A 22,565-nucleotide genomic window follows, 5' to 3' on the forward strand; every position below is an offset into this window, starting at 1 on the left:
ATTGTTTTAATTGGATTGTTTTGCTGTTGGATCGAAGGAGTTTTTATGTATTCTAGATATTAAACCTTTATCAAATATATGATATGCAAATATTTTCTATCATTCTGTAGGCTGCCTTTCACTCTATTGATTATGTCCTTTATGCACAAAAGTTTTCAATTTTGATGTATTCACTTTTTCTGTGTTTTTGCTGCCTGAGCTTTTCCTGTCATATCAAGGAATTCATTTCCACGTCCTATATCATAAAGACTTTCCCCTGTTTTCTTCTAAAAGTTGTATAGTTGTAGCTCTTACATTTAAGTTTTTGACTCATTTTGAGTTAAGTTTTGTATATGGTGTAAAGTAAGTGTACACTTCATTGTGTTGCTTGTGAATTTGTAATTTCCCTAAAAGCATTTGTTAAAAAGGCTCTCCTTTCCCCATTGAATGATCTTGGCACCTTTGCCAAAGATCATTGGACCATTTAGATGAGAGCTTATTACTGGATTCCCTGTTCTTTCCATTGACCTATAGGTCTGTCTTTTTTTTTTTTTTAAGATTTTATTTATTTATTGGACAGAGAGATCACAAGCAGGCAGAGAGGCAGGCAGAGAGAGAGAAAAGGAAGCAGGCTCCCTGCTGAGCAGAAAGCCTGATGTGGGACTCGATCCCAGGACCCTGAGATCATGACCTGAGCCAAAGGCAGCAGCCTAGTCTACTGAGCCACCCAGGCGCCCTATAGGTCTGTCTTTATTCGAGTACTCCGTTGCTTTTAGTATTGTTGTTTTATGATAAGTTTCGAAACCAGGAACTGTGAGAACTCCAACTTCATTCTTTTTCAAGATTGTCTTGGCTATCCTTGTTCTCTTGTGATTCCATATGAATTTTACGATAGCCGTTTTTATTTCTGTAAAAAAAATGCATTGGGATTTTCAAAGAGATCACATAAGTCTACTTTTTGATGGATAGTTATTCTGTTCTTACTCCAATACAGTTCTTAGTATTTAGAGTCATTTCTAATTTTATTAGTTTGGATATTATCTCTCCATGGGAGGTAATGTTAAAGACACTACCAGGCAGCAAAAAGCAGCACTTCTGAGACAGGATAGCATAAAGAGAAAAATAAAAACCTTAATTTACAAGTAACAGAAGTTTAAAAAAAAAAGTGGAGATATATATATGTATGTATGTAAAAATCCATTCAAGCTACTTGACCTGTTTGGCACTCGAACACAACGCCCAACAAATGCAGAATACCCAAGGACGCAGGAAATAGTCATTGAGATCAACCACATTCAAGCCCAAAAAACAAGTCTCAAGAAATTTTTTAAAAAGATTTTATTTATTTGAGAGAGAATGAGTGAGAGAGAGCATGAGAGAGGAGAAGGTCAGAGGGAGAAGTGGACTCCCCAAGGAGCTTGGAGCCAGATGCAGGATGAGATCCTGGAAGTCGGGGATCATGACCTGAGCTGAAGGCAGTTGCTCAACCAACTGAGCCACGCAGGCGCCCCTCTCCAGAAATTAAAAAAAACAAAACAAAACAGGGTAGGTGCACCTGGGCGGCACCCTCAGTGAAGTGCCCAACTCTTGGCTCTGGCTCAGGTCCTGATCTCAGGGTCTTGCAATTGAGCCCTGAGGCAAGCTCTGTGCTCTCTTTGCCCCGCCCTTCCCCCCTCCCCCACTCACGTGTGCTCTTTCTCTCAAACAAACAAACAAACAAAAATCATTAACAAAAATGAACAATGGTTGAGAGTGGGAGGGGTGGGGAGAGAAGGGGGCGGGGGCTGGAGGAAGCTGCCCAAGGGCCGCGCTGGCTCAGCGGCCACCACCGCCACCGAAGGGAGCCACGGAGCGCCATGAGCCAGGACGATTGCCAGCCGGCCGCGCCCCGGTAGGAGCGAGGAGCGCCTCCAGCGCTGGCCTAGCGCGCTTGGTTGGCGGCCACAGGGCCGCAGGCCCGTCCAAGCAGGCAGCCAGGGCAGCCTGGGGGCAGAAAGGAGGCATGGAGACCCCGGGGACTGACTGAGCTGCTGCAGGGCTTTGCGCGGTGCAGGTGGCAGGTGGCGAGGCACCAGCCTGCGAACCTGCTGGAGTTCCCGCTGCTGCACCTCATGCGCCTGCAGCAGGAGAACGGGGGCAAAGACGCGGGGACTTTGGCCATGAGGGTGGGACCTGGGGGGACGCCGGCACCGCCGCTGGGGGCGGCACCCCCAGTAAGGGGGTCAACTTGGTGGAGGAGTCCAAGCACACTGACTCTGAAAACCCGGAGGAGGAGGAGGAAGATGCTGCTGCGGACGCCAGGGTGTTCAAGGCACTGGTAATAAACCTATTCACAGGGGCGCCTGGGTGGCTCAGTGGGTTAAAGCCTCTGCCTTTGGCTTGGGTCCTGATCCCAGGGTCCTGGGATCAAGCCCCTCATCTGGCCCCCTGCACTGCGGGGAGTCTGTTTCTCCCACTCCCTCTGCTCTTGCACTCAAGATCTCTCTCTCTCAAATACTAAGTAAAATCTTTACATAAAGAGACTTTGGGGATAGCTCTGACTGCCCCAACTCAGAGCTGTTGGGAAAAGTGTGAAGACACAGGCAGGGCAGTGCTCATGCAAACAGACAGCTCCCCAGGACCCACCCTGCTTCCCTGTGCATACGGGGTGGTGCTGGTATTGAGGGGACACTGGAGGCTCCCTGCCTGATGCAGGGGACATGGGGTCACATGATGGCACCGTTTCTCAACCTGAGGTGTGTGCTCCAGTAGCTTCTGGAGTTGAACGAAAGGGACACCTGAGGCCGGTGTTCATGCCCTATTTCCCTGGAAATAGTTAAAGAAGCAGCATTCAAATGACTTATATTCCTTCTATTTGTTCTCCAAGTCCACTGTTCAATAATATAATCGTAACTGGTTTGGTCGCGTGTTACCGGCTCCTGTTTCAGGGAGCCTGGGTGGCCAGGTCCACTAGCATCTGCCTTGACTGCCTGTCATGAACTCAGGGTCCTGGGATGGAGCCCCAGTTTGGGCTCTCTGCTCACCAGGAAGTCTGCATCTCTCCCTCTTCCGTGCCCCTCCTCTCTTGCACAGAGGCTCCTTCTCCAAATAAATAAATAGATAAAAAATTAGATAAATAAACAGATAAATAAATAAATCATTCAAAAAAGTAAATAAATAAAAGCTCATGTTTTGGCAAGCTTTCATGTTGGAAAGCACTAGAGAGAAATGACATGTTTTCATTACCATAGCATAATACCTTTTATTTTAAGCACCTTCAGATTTGGCTGGGGTATTAGAAAGGAAAGGATTCACAGAAGGAAAGGGGAGCTGCAAGAACTGTGCACTTTGACTGTGTTGGTCTCATGATGGGTCTTTGTGTGGGGGGGAGGGAGGGAGGCAGGCGCAGGTTGACCGTTTCCCACACTGTGTCATCTGGGCCACTGCTGCTCTTGGGGCTTAGGGGTACAACGAGCTTGTTCATCCTGAAGCCTAGAGGCTCCTCTTTCCTGCACATCACATCACTGTCCAGGGGACCAGTCCCTTGAAGTCTGCCCAACCAAATGCCTAGGTGAAGTCTTTCCTGGGGAACATTCGTAGACACTCTCAGCTCCAGGAAGCACAGTGAGCTGAGACCAGCGAGGGCCCTGGTGCCCTGTGGCTCTGTGCCCTGGGGATGTCAGGGCCAAGGTCCCCTTCTAGAATCTATGGGGCCGCCTGGGTCCCAGACACCCAACCAGGGGGCCTCCTCCATCCGTCTCTGTGCCTCCCCCATCATTGCAGCACCTGTGTGTGCCTTCCAGGTTCTGGTTGGACAGCTGGGAAGGGGGGGGGGGGCTGCAGTTTTTAAAATGGATGTGGGTCTTCCCAATCATTGAGACCTATTTTTATTCAGTATTTAAACCCTATTTTCTCTCCGAATTATTTTGATCACATTAGTCCTTCCATCTTAGAGTGGCTACTTTCGAGTGCCTTCTGCTTTGTTTCAGTCATGTCATGCCTTTGCTTTTTGATATTGATGTTTGAGTCATTTGACTTTCTTATTGTTCGTTTTCACTTTATTTTTGGAATTCTCTATTTTCAGAGGGACCTGCTTTTAGCTCTGGGAATGTAGGTTTAGTTAGTCAGTGACTGTTCTTCATTTCTGATTCTTTAGGTCCCCAGATACATGTCCAGAGGGCCATTTCCACCTTGGCCTACAGTTCTATCAGCAAATGTTCCTATTTACAGTCCCAGACAGCAGGCTCACGGCGGGCCTGGGTGAGTGTCACAGACTCCCTAAACTTGTCCTTAAATAGTAAATAAATAAGAAAATAAAATAAATACTAATTAATAATAATAAATAATAAAATAAATTATAAAAAATAATAAATGAAAAAATTAATAAAATAAAATTAAAATTAACAAGAATAATAAATAAAATTAATAATAAATAAATAAATTGATAATTGCCAGGTTTACAATTCAAGGCAGAATTTTTGGGACCCCTGAATGTCTATGTGTGTTAAGCATCTGCCTTTCCTCAGGTCATGATGCGGGGGTCCTGAAATGGAGGCCCGCATCGGCTTCCCTGCTCAAAGGGGAGTCTGCTTCTCCCTCTGCTGCAACCCCTCCCCCCTGCTCGTGCTCTCCATCTCTCTCTGACAAATAAGTAAATAAAATCTTTAAGAAATTTTGAGGCCAAATTTTAGAAATAACCTCTAAAAAGATGAGCTGCCCGGATGGCTCAGTTGGTGGCGTGTGTGATGCTTGGTCTCAGGGTTGTGAGTTTGAGTCCCACCCTGGGTGTAGAGATGACTTCAGGTATGAGAAATAACCTCTGGAAACAAAGACACCTGTTGTGATAGGAGCAGCAAGATAATGGTAGCCTACATACTGTGTCCTCCCAGCTAGCTGAAATACTGTACACAACATGTAATGCCCATGAGATAGTGGGGAGGGTTGATCTGTGCTGTGTCCAGGAGGCCAGGATATTTAGTTTGCTTTTGACAAAGAGGATTTTACCAAAGAGCTCGTACCTAGTCTTCAGAAAGTCAGAATTGCAGGTAGCCACCAATGCAGCTTCTCAGACCTTGCCACCTCTGGAAAAAGTTGGGGGAGCAGCTGAAGACAGTGGTTGGGACAAGGAAGGCTAATTTCAGTAGGAGGGCCCAGGCGGCGCCTCTACCCTGCTGACCGCCAGGGGGCGTGCCGGCTGGATCGAGGCATAGCCTTGGACACGTGACCACTCTCGAGCCGTCCAGTTTAAGGCTGCTGCCCTGGTGGCAGTTATCTTGGGGCGGGGCTTGGGGGTGACAACCGCAGGTAGGGAGCTTGGAGGAGAAAACCTTGGTTGCCAGAGGAGTCCAGGCTATGGGAGGGCAGGGCCTTTGAGGCCATTGGAGGGCGCACTCTGTGAGTCAGGGTTGGGGGTCCTGGTGTGGGAGGGCCTGGTGCCCCGCGGGGTTTGGGGGCGCTCGCCCCACCCGGGAAGGGGCCCAGGGCGGCCACAGAGAGACCTAAGCTGGAGGAAGGAGCAGCACCTCCGCCTTTGTGTCCCCCTCCCCTCCCGCACAGACCCCCCACACTTTCCTCCCCTCCCTTGGGCCCCTGTTCGAAATGCACTGGCAAAGTTTGCAGTCAGAGCAGACCCTACAATCAAGGCCCTGGGCTTGAAATCTTAGCAATGCTTTTTCCACCTGGAGGAACGCAGCATTGGAGAGGTCTGCCTCTTTCCAGTGGTGTGAGCCCATTATGTCATTTCAACTCCCAGAGCCTCAAACCCCAGGTTGCTGAAAAAAATGAATGAGAGACTATGTTAGAAGGCTGTTAAACTTTGTAAACGATCGCTGCCTTTCTCAAGCCCTCTGCGGCAGCTGCACTGAACATTTTACATAGGTCAACTCAACCCCAGAATTTAGGGTTCTTGCTTTTATCCTGCCTGTGTGGAAATATGCACTCTGAGGGTACAGCGACTTGTCCAAGTTCTCAGAGCAAGTGAGTGGTGGAACCAGGATTGGGTGCTAGGAGAGACCGGCTACAAAGCCCACGCGTTTAACCACTAAACCGCTGCTTCTGTCCTTATTTACATTATGAGAATTGTTGTTAATGCCTGGGTTATCATTTTGCTTGCCTGTGGGAATATGGATATATACAAAGTGAGTTAGAGGGCTCTAAATTATTCCTGGAAAGGTGAGAGGCCCTGGCATCACTATGCTTCCGATTTGGTACAGGCGTTCCCAGAAGTATGAAATTCTTTTTATTCCTGTGGAAAGGAACCAGAGCAGGTATTGCACTGTTCATTGATAGGTTCATGCACTAGGAAATTAAAATGGGAAACAGAGTGAACTGCTAATGGTTATGGTCAATATTTCTCTAAAGGAAACTCCGCAAAGAGGAATGTCAGGTGCAGGGGAGATACTTACCCTGACTGATTCCCAGTCAGTCATGTCAGGAACATCGCTAGTAAGTAGTAATTTTAAGTCATTCATCTATTCATTCATTCATTCATTTGTTCTTTCATTCATTCAGAATCATGGAATGCTCACCATTTGCCATGCTATGGGGATAATACAAATAAGATACAGTCCATTTCTTAAGGAGCTCTAGGGTGTGTAGGGAGGTAGACTGATACATGAACACCATAAAACAATATCCTAAGTGCAGTGATTGAGTGATGCATGGGAGATATTTACAAAACAAAAATCAAGGACACTTAGCCCAGCTAGGAGGATGGTCAGGGAAGGCCTCCTGGGGGAGGTGTGCAGAGGAGCTGACAGAAAGAGTTCCTAGGGGTTAGTTGGAATGCACTTGTCTTAGAACAGAGTCAGCGTGATCATAGTAATGTAGGCTCTCCCCCTGAAGGAGAACTCAGTTGTGGTCCAAGGAGAAGTGACTGTGACTCGCCCATCCTTGGAGATGACCAGTGCCACTTAGAAGAAGGGTTTTGCTGTGTGGTTCTGCTCGGAGGCCAAGAATAAACTTGGCACATGCATGATTCATGTTATTTAAGTACGAAGTGTCCCACGCTCCTTTTAATTTTTTTAAATTATTACTATTTTTAAGATTTTACTTTTTTATTTGACAGAGAGAGTGAGAGAGAGCACAAGCAGGGGGAGAGCAGGAGAGGGAGAAGCAGACGCCCCACTGAGGAGGCAGCCCAATGTGGGGCTCCATCCTAGACCCCAGGATCATGACCTGAGCCAAAGGCAAACACTTAACCAACTGAGCCCCCCAGGCACCCCCCAGGTACCTTTTTGAAGCAGATCAGAGTTCCAGTGTGAGGCGAGCACTAAGGCTGGCTGAGTAGGAACAGAAAGAAAAGTAAAGGAGGGAATGAAGCAGCTCTATACTGTCTTTGGAATCACAATCTTCTTTTATTTCTTTTTTAAGAGAACCCTTGGAGAGTCAAAGGATGCGTTAGAATCAGAACATTTGGAAACAAATGAGCTTTTAAGAGACTTGAGCTCAAAAGGAAAATTTCTTGATTTGGATCAAAGCGGTTCTGAGGAAGCAGAGATTAGTTTCCCTGAAACACAGCCCTCAAGCAAGCTTGGGGAGAAAATCGACCAGATGCCCCAGGATGAACTGGGACGGGAAAGAAGAGAGGTAAAAAGATGATCAGACTTAAGTGAGCGACGAGAGGAAGAATTCCAGTCCATAGAAGAGATCCCCAAGAAATCACTGGTGTCTACCAGCGAGGACATGTTGTTTGAAAGGATGACCGCGCCAACGTGTATCCTTTGTTAAGGGAGTGTAACATGGTTTTTCATGTCCTCTAGTGCTTTAAAAGCATTGTGAAATAAGGGGATTTTATGCATATGGAAGAAAAAAATACCACCAGAAATATCCTTTTGAACTAATAATAGACTTGTATGTTTTGAAGTTCAGTGCTCTGGCGGGACATGGGTCAGAGGAGTGCTGCGTCTGGGCCTGACATCTGGGTCCGACAGGGTTGCTTCCCAGGCAGGAAATTCCGGACCTGCTTTGTCTGTTACCTAGGGTGCCCTTTCTTGTGGGAGACTCAAGGTCAATCTCTCCCTCTCCTCCCCATTCCCCTTCTTTCTCACTTCCTCCTCCGCTCCTCCATGCCTTTCCCCTTTCCCTCCTCTCCTCACCTCTTCTGCCTTAGATGGCTTGATACCTCTTCACAAGTTCCTAAAACTCTTATGGGCTCCTCAAACTGTGCATTCGGAGATGGACCAGAAAGCAAAAGGTATGAAAAAGGGAAAGGCACTGAGAAAGGCACCAGGGGCTCGACTGGCATCTGCCTTTGCCGCACAAATATTACCATTTACCAAGAGAAGGAAGAGGAGGAGAGTTTTTCCCTTCCTCCTCCACATGGCACTGAAAATTGCTTCCTAGGATTCACCTCCCTTTTTTCCTGTAGACTCTGCCTTTGGAAGATTTGTAAGTGATCGGATGCACGTAAAGTGTTTAATGTAGTTCCTGACACATAGCGAGCACTGGACGGGTGTTCACATCTAGACGATGACGGTGGTGGTGGCAAGGATGGTAGTGATGAGGAGGATGATGGGAAACTCCTAGTGGGAGATGCAGACAACTGCCAGCCTCGTTTCTGTAAATGGGGTTTACTTTGAGCAGTGGATTTCAAGGTCAAAACTTGGGCTTGCCCAGGATGAAAGATAGAACAAGTTTTAGAGCCTGTGAAGACTTTTGGCTTGTTTAGCCAGTTAGCATGACACCCGGGGATATCGCTAATGAGAGCAAGTGTCCTGCGTGCCAGGGGTTTGGGCCCCTGTTAGCCTTGGGCTCACTGTAGAACTCAACTCTTCTAGATCACCTCCCTCCGCAAATTTGTTTAGCACCTTTACAACACCTCCTTTCTGTTCCTTTCTCTTCCCGTTCCTGTATTGGTTTTCTCTCTCTTTTATTTTTAAAAATTTTATTTATTTGACACAGAGAGAGAGATCACCAGTAAGCAAAGAGGCAGGCAGGGAGAGAGGGGGAAGCAGGCTCCCTGCTGAGTGGAGAGCCCGATGTGGGGCTCAATCCTAGGACCCTGACATCATGACGTGAGTCAAAGGCAGAGGCTTAACCCTCTGAGCCACCCAGGCCCCCCCCCCCTTTTTTTCTTCCTGTTAAAAATAATAGGTGCTCTTTAGAACTACAGACCAATATCCATGATGAACACAGACGCAAAAATTCTCGCCAAAATACTAGCCAATAGGATTCAACAGTACATTAAAAGGATTATTCACCACGATCAAGTGGGATTTATTCCGGGGCTGCAGGGTTGGTTCAACATCCGCAAATCAATCAATGTGGTAGAACACATTAATAAAAGAAAGAACAAGAACCATATGATACTCTCAACAGATGCTGAAAAAGCATTTGACAAAGTACAGCATCCCTTCCTGATCAAAACTCTTCAAAGTGTGGGGATAGAGGGCACATACCTCAATATTATCAAAGCCATCTATGAAAAACCCACCGCAAATATCATTCTCAATGGAGAAAAACTGAAAGCTTTTCCGTTAAGGTCAGGAACACGGCAGGGATGTCCATTATCACCACTGCTATTCAACATAGTACTAGAAGTCCTAGCCTCAGCAATCAGACAACAAAAAGAAATTAAAGGCATCCAAATTGGTAAAGTAGAAGTCAAACTATCACTTGGCATCAGGGAAATACAAATCAAAACCACAATGAGATGGCACCTCACACCAGTTAGAATGGCTAAAATGAACAAGTCAGGAAATGACAGATGCTGGCGAGGATGTGGAGAAAGGGGAACCCTCCTCCACTGTTGGAGGGAATGCAAGCTGGTGCAACCACTCTGGAAAACAGCATGGAGGTTCCTCAAAATGTTGAAAATAGAACTACCCTATGACCCAGCAATTGCACTACTGGGTATTTACCCTAAAGATACAAACATAGTGATCCGAAGGGGCACGTGTACCCGAATGTTTATAGCAGCAATGTCTACAATAGCCAAACTATGGAAAGAACCTAGATGTCCATCAACAGATGAATGGATCAAGAAGATGTGGTATATATACACAATGGAATACTATGCAGCCATCAAAAGAAATGAAATCTTGCCATTTGCGACCACGTGGATGGAAGTAGAGCGTATCATGCTTAGTGAAATAAGTCAATCGGAGAAAGACAACTATCATATGATCTCCCTGATATGAGGACATGGAGAAGCAACATGGGGGGGTAGGGGGATAGGAGAAGAATAAATGAAACAAGATGGGATTGGGAGGGAGACAAACCATAAATGACTCTTAATCTCACAAAACAAACTGGGGGTTGCTGGGGAGAGGTGGGATTGGGAGAGGGGGAGGGGGCTATGGACATTGGGGAGGGTATGTGCTATGGTGAGTGCTGTGAAGTGTGTAAACCTGGCGATTCACAGACCTGTACCCCTGGGGATAAAAATACATTATATGTTTATTAAAAAAAAAATTTGGAAGGGTAGGCAAACCATAAGAGACTATGGACTCTGAAAAGCAACCTGAGGGTTTTGAAGGGTCAGGGGTGGGAGGTTGGGGGAACAGGTGGTGGGTAATGGGGAGGGCACGTTTTGCATGGAGCGCTGGGTGTTGTGCAAAAAGAATGAATACTGTTACGCTGAAAAAATAAAATGGAAAAAAAAATAATAGGTGCTCTTTAAAAAAAAAGAAAGCAGGGGCACCTGGGTGGCTCAGTGGGTTAAGTGTCTGAGTCTTGATTTCAGCTGGGGTTGTGATTGTGATCTCAGGGTTGTGAGCTTGAGCCCCTCATGGGGCTCTGCACTGGCCATGAAGCCTGCTTGGGATTCTCTCTGCCTCTCTCCTTTGGGCCCTCCCCCCTCTATAAATAAGTTAAAACAAAAAAAAAAACTTTCAGGCAGATTCCTCTTCTCGCACAGACCATGCCAAATCCATTTCCTGGAAGTGACTACCGTTTCATTTTGGTATAACTGTATATCTTTCCAGACCTTTTCCTGGGCATCTGTGGACACGTCTGTGTGTGTGCACCCACACATCACACATGCTAGGTTTTGTTTTCTTTACCGGTCAGATCTTCTGCATGACCACTTAGTATGTCTCAGAGGGTTTTCTGTATCAGGGCGTGTAGAACCACTTCCTCATTTTAAATTCAACCGGTGCCCTGTTATGGATGGCGCTTTTTGTTACTTCTGATTTGTTCTCACCAAAGGGGCTTCAACAAGTGTGTTCCTGCCTCTCTCTCTGCCTGCAGCCTCCTCCTTTTCCTTTGGGGTCCCAGAGTCCTGGAATAATTCAGAGTGCTCCTGGTAAGTAGGCATAACCCTGGATACCGACTTCCACCAAGAAAACAAGGTGTCATGCATTTATGAGAAGGAATCTTTGATGATTGTCGAACGCAGTGAAATCTGCTTTGGACCATAGCGTTTTGTGTTCGCGTTTGGAAGGTTGCTGTAAGAGCCGGCTAGCTCCATGACCGTTCACCACGAACGGTAACACTAGGGCCCAGCGTCAGCGGATACCGTGTGCTTTCAATGAGTGTGAGCGCTGCTGGAGCAAGGAGGTCCTGTCAATCCTGAGTGAGTCAGTTGCTAAAAGTCTCTGATCACTTAGCCATCACTTTAGATGCTACCACATTCGATTAATTGGCCTCGGTTAATTTTTTTTTAAGATTTTTTTATTTATTTGACAGATAGAGATTACAAGTAGGCAGAGAGGCAGGCAGAGAGAGAGAGAGAGGAGGAAGCAGGTTCTGCGCTAAGCAGAGAGCCTGATGCGGGGCTCGATCCCAGGACCCTGGGATCATGACCTGAGCTGAAGGCAGAGGCTTTAACCCGCTGAGCCACCCAGGCGCCCCCTCGGTTAATTTTTTAAATGGAATGTTTTTATTTTAAGTAATCTCTACACCCAACATGGGGCTGGAACACTCCCAGATCAAGAGGCATAGGCTTTACTGACTGAGCCAGCCACACGCCCCTAAGGACGATTTATTGGAGCAGTTTAGATTGATAGCAAACGAAATGAAAAGTACAGAGTTCTTGTGCGCCCCACCAGGTTCCCCTTTTGTTAACATCTTCATTAGTGGGGGACATTTGTTAGAGGTGATGAGCCCATGTTGACTGTTATTAACTAACATCCATATTTTACTTGAGGGTTCACGCCTGGTGGTGTGACATTCTCTGGGCTTTGACTAAGGTATGATGAGGTATATCCACCATTGCAGTGTCCTACAGACTTGTGTCACTGCCTTCAAATCCCTCGTGCCCCACTCTCCATCCCTGCCTTCACCCCCTCGCTCCCCGGCCACCACTTTTCCCCCCTGTCTTCATAGTTTTGCTTTTCCAGAATATCATGTAGTTGGAATCATACAATGTGAAGTCCTTTTTTTTTTTTTTTAAGATTTATTTATTTATTTGTCAGAGAGAGAGAGAGAAAAAAAAAAAAAACAACACCTGTTGGGGGAGGGGTAGAGAGAGAGAGGGAAAGAGAAGCAGACTCCTGGCTGAGCAGGGGGCCCAATGCAAGGCTCAATCCTAGGACTCTGGGATCATGACCTGAGCCAAAGGGAGACACTTAACCAACTGAGCCACACAGGTGTCCCCACTGTGAAGTCTCCTTAGGTTGGCTCCTTTCACTTAGCAAAATGCATTTAAGATTTCTCCATGTCTCTTCCTGGCTTGCTAGTTCATTACTTTCTATTTCTGAGTAGCACTCTTTTTGTATGTATCCACAGTTTTTATAAAGTGTTTTCATCACATCCATGATTTTTTATAAAAGACTTTGCACACAAAAAATATGCAGAAGTAAGCTACTATTGAATTAAAAGTAATAGATTTATAATACCTCTAATTTTTCATTTCAGAAAATTTTTATCTTGGATTTATTCCTGGGAATATGGATTTTTAAAAAGATTTTATTTATTTATTTGACAGATGGAGATCACCAATAGGCAGAGAGGCAGGCAGAGAGGAAGGGAAGCAGGCTGAGCAGAGATCCCGATGTGGGGCTTGATCCCAGGACCCTGAGATCATGACTTGAACCAAGGCAGAGGCTTTAACCCACTGAGCCACCCATGCACCCTGAATATGGAATTTTTTTTTCAAAATTTTATTTATTTATTTGACAGATAGAGATCTCAAGTAGGGAGAGAGGCAGGCAGAGAGAGAGAGAGGAGGAAGCAGGCTCCCTGCCAAGCAGAGAGCCCGATGCGGGGCTCGATCCCAGAATCCTGGCATCATGACCCGAGCGAAAGGCAGAGGCTTTAACCCACTGAGCCACCCAGGCGCCCCTGAATATGGAATTTTTAATCATGCTTAGGTAATTTTGTCCCTTTGTGCTTCATTCTTCCAGAGGAATTGGTATATGAAGAACAGATACAAATATTCCCAGCTGAATAATTATCTTTCTTATGAAGTTCCTTAGTAACTATACTGTAACTTCCCCCTTCCATATATTTTCATAAAGTAAATTGAATTTCACAATATTAAGTGCTCACTGTGTGTCAGGTACTGAGCAGTCTAGGTTCTGGGGATTAGGAGGATAGGACGTTCTTTCTGTTTACTGTTGACTTTCTTTTCTTTTTTAAGCAAGGTATAATTCACATACCATTAAATTTACCTTCTTAAAATTTAAAATTGTGGTAAAATACACATAAAGTAAAATTTACCATCTTTAAAAAAAAAAAGACTTTATTTATTTATTTGACAGAGAAAGACTCAGCGAGAGAAGGAACACAAGCAAGGGGAGTAGGAGAGGGAGAAGCAGGCTTCCTGAGGAGCAGGGAGCCTGGCAGGGGCTCGATCCCAGGATCCTGGGATCATGACCTGAGCTGAAGGCAGACACTCAATGACTGAGCCACCCAGGTGCCCCTCATATTTCTTTTAAATCTTTATTTATGGGTGCCTGTGTGGCTCAGTGGTTTAGGCCGCTGCCTTCGGCTCGGGTCATGATCTCGGGGTCCTGGGATCGAGTCCCGCGTTGGGCTCTCTGCTCGGCAGGGAGCCTGCTTCCCTCTCACTCTCTCTGCCTGCCTCTCTGCCTATTTGTGATCTCTCTCTGTCATAAATAAATAAAATCTTAAAAAAAAAAAAATCTTAAATCTTTATTTATTTATTTGAAAGGGAGGGTAGGGAAGGGCAGAGGAGAGTCTTAAGCAGACTATTCCTGGAGGCCAATGTCAGGCTGGATGCCACAACCCTGAGATCACGACCTGAGCCAAAGCCAAGAGTCAGTTGCTGATCCAACTGTGCCACCAGGCATCCCTAAAATTTACCATCTTCACCATTTTGAAGTGTACAGCGTCGTAGTAGGTACAGTCACACTGTGGTGCAACCAACACCTGGAACTCATCTCGTGAGATGGAAACTCCCTACCCATTGAACAACTCCCCGTTCCCAAGCCCTGCCCCTGGCAACCACCATTCCACTTTCTGTCTCTATGGATCTGACTCCTCTTGGGACCATGTCCGTGGAATCCTACCGTATTTGTCATTTTGTGACTGGTGGATTTCGCTTACATGATGTCCCCAAGGTCCATCCACGTTGTAGAGCGTTGGTTGCCTTCCTGTGGAAGCCTGAACAGCACTCACATGTTGTTCATCCCTTCATCCGTCATGGGACACTTGGCGTCCTTTTACCTTCTGGTTTCTGTGAAGTATGCTGCTCTAAACATGGGCGTGTGACTGTCTCTTTGAGACCCTGCTTCCAGTTCTTTGAGCTAGGTACCCAGAAGTGTCATTGCTGCATGATACGCTAATTCTGCTTTCAGTGTTTGGAGAGCTCTCCCTGGGGTTTTCCACAGCAGCTGCACGATTTCACATTCCCACCAAGAGTGCCAGTGATTCCAATTTCTCCACATCCTCATAAAAGTGACCCCTTTAAAGCGCACCATCCATTGCTTTTTAGCATGTTCACAAGGTTGTGCGGCTGTCACCACTGTCTGATTCCAGAACATTTTCATCCCCCACAGAAGAAATCCATATCCTCTCGCCGTCACTCCCCGACCACCTTCCCCAGACCCCCAGCAGCCACTGGGCTCCTTTCCATCTCTATGGATTGGACTGACCCTGCACTGCGTGTGGCCCCTTTCACTCAGCATCATGGATTCGAGAGCCTTCCAGGCCCTAGCATGTGCTTGAGGATGTTCTTGAAGTGATTTCCCTCACTTTGGACTGATGATGTGAAATCCTTCCCCTCCAGAGACTGCACCAGGGGTGCCTGGCTTCACAGTTCTGGGTTCGGCACACTCAGTGTCTTGGTGGTCTTGCCTTTGTCTTCCAGACCATGACTTGGTCTTTCAGATGGACCAGTTCTCTTACCGTTTACTACATTCGAGGTGAACACTAGCGAGTCCTTCTGTACGTCTGTGCTCACACTGTGGTCATCGACGATGTCTTCAAGAATACTCAGCAGCACCTTCAGGTATGCAAGTTCTCGTTGTTGCTTTTTAAGATTTTATTTATTTATTTATTTGGAGAGAGCAAGCGAGAGAGAGCAGTAGGGAGAAGCAGACTCCCCTGCTCAGCGGGGAGCCTGACGTGGGTCTGGATCCCAGGACCCTGAGATCAAAGCCTTAGCTGAAGGCCGACGCTTAACCGACTGAGCTGCCCAATATATGGGCATTTATTTGGGCATTTGACATATATTTTAATAAGGACCCTCCTTAAGTCAATGCGTAGGTCAAAAACATCACAGAGGGTTTCCCAAAAGCCTAGTCATATACAGGGATCCATGCCACGTAGGTGCAGAATTTGCTCTCTAGATGTCCAGAAACACACACAGGCCCAGCAAGCAGCCCTTCTTGGAGCTTAGTTGAATGTGCAGCACTGAGCACAGTGCTGATGGGAGGGAGAGGGGGTAGTTTGTATCTGCAGAGTGAGGAAGGAGCAGCAGGCAGACAGGCTGAGAAATAAGGACCATGCCAGGCAGCTGTCCAGCCTCCTGCAGAGTCAGGTGGCTGGGAGTGGCTTTGACGATCCATCCATCCACCCATTCGTTCCTCCATTCATTTATTCCATAGGTATTTACCAGAAACTCTTTGTTTCAGATTCTGGGCATGTAGTCATGAACAAAACAGATCTAGCTCCCCCCCCCGCCCCCCATGGAGCTTATAGTCTCATAAATACACAATTATGAATTACAACAAGCACTCCAAAGGAAATGTGGGCTGCTGCAGGAGAGAGATCAGGAGTGAGAGATGGCCCTTCAGTGGGTTGCGCTGGCAAACATGCCCTTTGTGCCGAGATCTGACTCACTGAGGAGGATGAACCAGGGGCAGTTTGGGGAGAAGCAGTCCAGACCCAGGGAGCTCCAGGTTTGCAGGCCTGCCCATGGGGCCGAGAAAGAAGGCTGGTATGACTGACATGGAGTGAGCAAGGGGAGAGGAAGGAGGGAAGAAATGAACTATTTCCTGGCAGGGAGCACTAGCATCTTATTTGTTTCCAGAAGGTTCCTGAGTTACTGAGAAAGGATTGTGGGGGGATGGGAATGAAAGCAGGGAGACCAGCGAAGAGGCTTTTGCTCCAGATCTGCTCAGTGGCCTGAGTGGACACTGTTTAAGGGAGATGAGGCCAGCAGGGCTTCAAGGGGGCTGGAGGTGGGGCAGAACCCCAACATTTATTCCCCACCTGGGTTCAGAGTTGGGCACATGCCTACATCTGTAGGGAGCACTGTCCTTGTGGGGAGTGTGGCTTACACTTTAGGGGTTTGAGGGAGAGAAAATCAGAAAACCACTGGCTATGAAGAAATGCCAGGGGAAGGCCATCGGAGTGGAACTTTCAGCCCGATGAACCTGGAAGAGGAGCTTAGTTTTCTCTGTGGGGCTCCAGCCTCTCTGGCCATCCTGAATCTTTCAGAGCACTTTCTCTGCATTTCTGCAGGGCCACACTAACGCGATCTCCTGCCTCTGCATCAGTGAAGACAGGCGGTGGATTGCCGCGGCCGACAAAGAGCCCTAGTGCCTGATAATCATATGGGACTCCTTCAAGGGTAGCCGTGGCGCAAGCTCCCTTTTCCCTACTCAGTGTAGCATATCCACAACAAATGAGAAATACCGGTCTGGGCATGCAGAAGCCAGCGGTGGGATGCCGGGAGAGGGTGAAGCGGTCTGGGGAGGCTGGTCGTCCTGTTGCCTTGAGGCCTGGTCGAGTGATATTACCTTCGTGAATTTCCCCATTTACAATTCTTGGCTCTTCAGGCTGAGAAACTTGGTTTGGCGATGTCCCAGAGTAGATGAGGGAGGTTAACACTAACGCAGCTTGGAGGCCCAAGGAAGTGAAGTGATTTTCCCCATCTACAAAAAGAGAGGCTGATCATACCCACTGTTTTAGTTTCCTTGGGCCGCTCTAAGAAATTACCATATGCTGGGGCGCCTGAGTGACTGAGCAGGTTCAGCCTCTGCCTTCAGCTCAGGTCATGACCTCAGAGTCTTGGGATCCAGCTTAGGTGGGAGGGCGCTCGTTTTCCTGAGAGCTGGGGTATTGTCCTAGGCATCTTTTTTTTTTTTCCTGTCCTTCGTGCCTGACACGGAATCAGCGCTCAATAGTGGGTGACAGTCGACTTCATGAAGAGAATGAACAGCATGCTTGCATAATGCTGAGTTAGTTCTATTATTTATTAAAATGAGATAAAATTCACATACGGTAAAATTCGCCACTGTGAAGCCTGCGAGTCAGTGGCATTGAGTGTGTTTACAATGCTGTGCCATCGCGGCTTGATTCTAGTTCCAACTGCTGTTTTAAAGTCATCTCTCTGCCCAACGTGGGGCTGGAACCTATAAACCCGAGGTCAGGAGTCACATGGTCCACCAGCTGAGCCTGCTGGATGCCCCTAGTTCCAAAACCCCAAAAGAAAACCCCAAAGCCATCAGTCATCCCTACCATTCCCTCTGACACCACTGACATGCCGGTCCGTCCCTGTGGATTTTCTAATTCTGGACGCTTCATAGCAATGAGCTCGAACAACGTGTGGTCTTTGTGTCAGGCTTCTCTACTTCACGTGATGTATGAGGGTCCACCCCTGATACAGCAGGGGTCCGTGCTTCCTTCCTCTGTATGGCTGCATTGCAGTCTGTTGTATGGATGGAGCACATTTGTTTCCTCCATAGCTTTTGAAACGAGTCCCTCCGGGGAGCAAGGCAGACCTCAAATCGGGATCCCTGGTCCTGTTTTGCAGCATTCCTGTGCACACAATATTTGACAGCTGCCCAGAAGGCAACGGCATCGGGGCCACAGCCATCACCCGGGATTCCAAATATCTGGCAACCATCTCCGATGCTGAAATCCAGGTATGGGGCACGTGGAGGCGGCCTCAGTGGGCTGGCTCAGCTTGGGCCACGTGGTGATGTGATGCTCTCAGGGAAGGACCGGACCCCATGGCCCCCCGTTGAGGGTTCTCTTCCTGAGGTATAGCTCTCGGTGCCATGTTCCCGAGCCACAGTTACATGGCTACCATGAGAGGTGTCGGGTTTGTCAACAGCCTTCAGGAACCTTCTCATTCTCCTCCATCTGCTGTCACTCGCAGGAAGTTTGCATCTGGAGGTGGACCTCAGCCGTGGAAACCCCAGCATGTACCCTCAACCTCCTCAAAGAGTATGGTGTTCAGGTGAGCTCAGTTTGAGTGTGTAAAGCTATGTCTACAGTCACACCGAGTCCAGGTCCAAACCTACTTTCGGTTTTACTGGCGTTCAGTTATGGTACACTAGTGCTTGTAAAAAAACACTGCCGTGTCCTTGATCTCACTTTAATCTTCCTGATAGTGAGTAATATTGTTCTGAGCATGTATTATGTGCCAGGTTCTGCTAAGTTTGTTACAGCAAGTATCTCCCGCAGTCCATGCAAACGTGCTGGGAAGGAGTTCTTTAGAAATACAATGGACTGCTACTGTTAAGTACTAGATAATTTGTCTGAAGTCACGGGCCAGCGGCCTTTCCTGTTCTAGACATGCTCTTAACTGCTCCTGAGACTCAGAAATTATTAGTCTCAGTTTGCTTGAAGCGACGTGTCAAGGGCACCCACCAAGTCTACTCTTCCATTCTGTGTCGTCGTACTCATCCTTGCACCCTTCGCTCACCACACGGCTGCTCGGTCCCTACGATGCACCAGACACTGTGCAAAGTGCTCACCTGGATGCAGGATCCAGAACCCAGTCAGAGGGCCCAGGTGACTGGGCTCAGCCGGGCACATGTCACGCTGCAGCTTCATGTCTGTGTCTCTCCTTCTGGCCCCCACCGTCCCTCTAGGTCTCCACAAAAAATTTCCTCACAGCTTTTATAAGCTGAGCTGATACGGTAGCCACCAGCCATAGCGAGTTTTTCTGTTGCTGCCAGAAACCGCTCTGGGACATTTTAGAGCTTGCATTGAATCTGGGGATTGCTTTGGGCAGTTGTCCTCTTAACAATCCATGAGCACAGCAGCGCCTGTGTGGCTCAGTGGGTTAAAGCCTCTGAGCTTCTGCTCAGGTCATGATCCCGGGGTCCTGGGATCGAGCTCTGCATCGGGCTCTCTGCTCAGTGGGGAGCCTGCTTCCCCCCCTCTTTCTGCCTGCCTCTCTGCCTACTTGTGATCTCTGTCAAATAAATAAAGAAAATCTTTAAAACAAACAAACAAAAAGCAAAACAATCCACGGGCACAGGCTGTCTTTCCATTCTCTTACATCTTCTTGAGTTTCCTTCAGCAGTGTCCTTTGCAGCAAACAAACCCTCCACCGAAGGTTTATTCCTAGGTCTTTTTATACTATCATAAGTGGATTGGTGTTCTTCATCCCCTTCGTGGGTTTTCATTGCTAGTCTTTAGAAACACAACTGCTATTTGTAGGATTTTGTGTCACGAAACTTTGCTGAATGCATGTGGCTGCTTGGATTTAAGTCGATTAGAGTGAGATACAACTACAGATTCAGGTGTCTCTGTGGGGTAAGCTACTGCCTTTGACTCAGGTCATGATGACAGGGTCCTGGGATCTGGCCCCACATCAGGCTCTCTGCTCAGCGGGGAGCCTGCTTCCCCGCTCTCTCTGCCTGCCTCTCTGCCTACTATGTGATCTCTGTCAATTAAATAAAATCTTTAAAACAAAACAGACAAACAAAACTGCAGATTCATTTCCTTGGGGTCACCACATTTCAAGTACTCCCCAGCCACCTGTGGCCAGTAGCTGCCATGTTTGACAACAGATGAGCCAATGTCTCGGTCACAGAGGAATGTGCTGTGGGCAGCGCTGCAAGGCCCCAAGTCTGGAAGCATTCTTCCTGCTCTGCATTCCTGCTGCCCAGCTGGACCGAACCCTTCAATCTGGGCTTGAGTCACAAAGGGTGAGTGAGCTCTCAGCACAGCCCAGCTTTCTAGGAGGCTGGCTGTTTCATTTCTAGAGCGAACGGTCTCACACCTTCTCTTCTTCATCTCTCCCAGCCCTTCCTCTTCCTCTAGGCTGATGACCTCTCTCATTTTGCATTGAGAGAATGGGGGCCATCGGATACAAACCCCGGCCTGTTCTCACTCCCAGCCTACAACCTGCTTCATCCTCACCACCGTCTCCTGCCCTTCTGCGTGTAAGAGCAGCCACTGCCTGAGATGCCACTCCTCTCGGGCGCTCGAGGCCGTCTCCTGCAGCGATCCGCACCCCCTCTGCTGGGTGATTATACCCCGAGCAGACACACATGCGTTCCTTTCCCCCGTCTCTGGGACACCACTGATGATGCGTCTCCTTCCGACTCTGGCCCTCTGCGCCTCTTCACAGTTACATGTCTCTGAGGTGCTGTCTGTGCCTGCTTTCTGACTTCATCATATCTCATTTACTCTTTTGTGCACAAAATATTTGATCTCTTTATATTTTCATTGCTAAAGGAGGCATACATCCAAAATGTGTACATTTTAAGGCATGAAACAAAAGGTACAGGTGTGTTTACTGCCTGATCAAGAAAGAACACCACCCAAACCCTAGAAATCCCTTTGACCTCCTTCCACAATCCCATCTCCAAGTTAACTAGGGTTAACTAGTTAACTAGTGTCCCCGATTTTGTGTTACACATTCCCATGCCTTCCTGTATACTTTTGTCTAGCAAGTATCTCTTGGTACTTTCCTTTTTTTTTTTTGTTTTTTTTCTGAGCGAGAGAGAGAGAGAGAGAGAGAGAGAGAATGTGAGCTGGGAGGGGCAGACATAGAGGGAGAGGGAGAGACTCTCAAGCAGACTCCATGCTTAGTGCAGAGCCTGATGTGGAGCTTGAACTCAGGATTCTGAGCTTCTGACCTGAGTCAAAATCAAGAGTCGGATGCTTGACCAACTGAGACCCCCGGGTCCCCTCCCCACCACCACATTTTTTTAAATTCCCATGCTGGAACTCAGGACCCTGAGATCAGGAGCTGTGGGCTCTACTGGCTGAGCCAGCTGGTGCCCCTCCCCCAGTACTATCCTATTTTGTTTTACCTGGTTTTTTTTGGTGCATATGGGGAATCATAATTGCTTCATTTTGTCTGCCTTGTTTCTGAGATTCATTCATTTTGATTACTGAGTTATAATTCACTATTTTCACGCCTATCTAGTCTCTTCTTGTCTTGAGTATAATGTAGCTCATTTATCTATCCTACTGATGATGAACATTTGGTTCTTCTGATCTGTCTTCCACCTACCCACAGCTCTACCAAATCTATGCTTATCACAGTCACTGGCATTTCCAAGTGAAGCGAGCACTATTACATCGGCATGAGCACCATTCCCAGTGGGTGCTGAAGACACCTTCCCTGGGCTCATAGCCTTCCCTGGGCTCCTCTGTGGGCTTGTCCCCTTTCACTGCACACCTTCTAAATGCTGGCCGTCCTCAGGGTTGAGTTGTGGGAGCTCCTCTTAGGGCGACACCTTCTTCCTGGGTGTCCTCATCCATTCCCATGACTTTTAAGTCCTGTGCACTCCCAAGATGCACCCAAAATCCTTCCTCCCCTCTCCATTTCCACTGCCACCACAGCTCCCTGCATGACTACAACATCCTTCAGGCTGAGCTGTGTTCATTCTTGTCCCAGTCCTTCCCGCCTTCCTGCAGCAGCCAGAGTGATAGTTCTTAAGTGAGCCGGACAGATCATAACACTCTCTTACTTAAAGTCTTTGAGTGGCTTCCCTTTGTGATGGGGATAACCCTAAGCTTCCCCTTCACCCATCTCCCAGCATCTACCCTCCTGTTTATTAATGTCTGTTCCTTTGTATGCCCTGGAATTTTACAGAAATGGACTCTTTTTGTGGAGTGCGCTGACTTCTTTTATTCAATTTAATTTTTTTATTTGATTTAAATTTTGAGATTCATCTATGTATGCAAAAATGGTTTATTCCTCTTTATTCCTCTCTATGTGTCCTTTAAAATGTGAATGCTGAGTAGTCATCGAATGGATATGTCACAGTTTGCTGATTCACCTGTTAAAAGACATCTGCCCCGTTTCCTGTTTGTGGCTGTTGAAAACAAAGGTGCATGAACTTTCATGTACAAGTCTTTGTAGGATATATGCTTTCGTTTTTCTTGGTAATTATCTTTGTTTCTGAAGGCTATTTGCCCTAACTATAGGACTGTAGGGGGGTAGTTATTTCCATACTTTGAGGATATTATTGTCGTCAGACTTAACACCATTTCCCTTGAGAAGTCAACTATCAATCTTATTTTTCCCTCTTCTGAAAGTTACGTATGTCTTTCCCCTCCTG

General features: G+C 47.3%; 1 protein-coding gene across 1 annotated transcript; it reads left to right on the forward strand.

Annotated features, from left to right (window-relative positions):
• The first annotated feature begins 15,179 nt into the window (after positions 1-15,179).
• On the forward strand, positions 15,180-18,915 carry LOC123930171 (cilia- and flagella-associated protein 251-like). Its single transcript, XM_045986427.1, has 3 exons — positions 15,180-15,313; positions 18,065-18,176; positions 18,413-18,915. Exons 1-3 carry the CDS (start codon positions 15,282-15,284, stop codon positions 18,506-18,508), a joined length of 240 nt encoding a protein of 79 aa, XP_045842383.1. The 5' UTR covers positions 15,180-15,281; the 3' UTR covers positions 18,509-18,915.
• Positions 18,916-22,565: the final 3,650 nt, after the last annotated feature.

The sequence above is a fragment of the Meles meles genome, chromosome 18 (genome assembly GCF_922984935.1).
Source record: "Meles meles chromosome 18, mMelMel3.1 paternal haplotype, whole genome shotgun sequence".
NCBI lineage: Eukaryota > Metazoa > Chordata > Mammalia > Carnivora > Mustelidae > Meles > Meles meles.

What these genes read in the sequence shown, in the direction of transcription:
- LOC123930171 (XM_045986427.1), top strand. Translation starts at nt 15,282, where the DNA reads ATGTCTTCAAGAATACTCAGCAGCACCTTCAG. An exon ending in ATACTCAGCAGCACCTTCAG is followed by an intron (nt 15,314 to 18,064) that starts GTATGCAAGTTC and finishes CCTGTTTTGCAG; the next exon opens with CATTCCTGTGCACACAATAT. An exon ending in TCTCCGATGCTGAAATCCAG is followed by an intron (nt 18,177 to 18,412) that starts GTATGGGGCACG and finishes TGTCACTCGCAG; the next exon opens with GAAGTTTGCATCTGGAGGTG.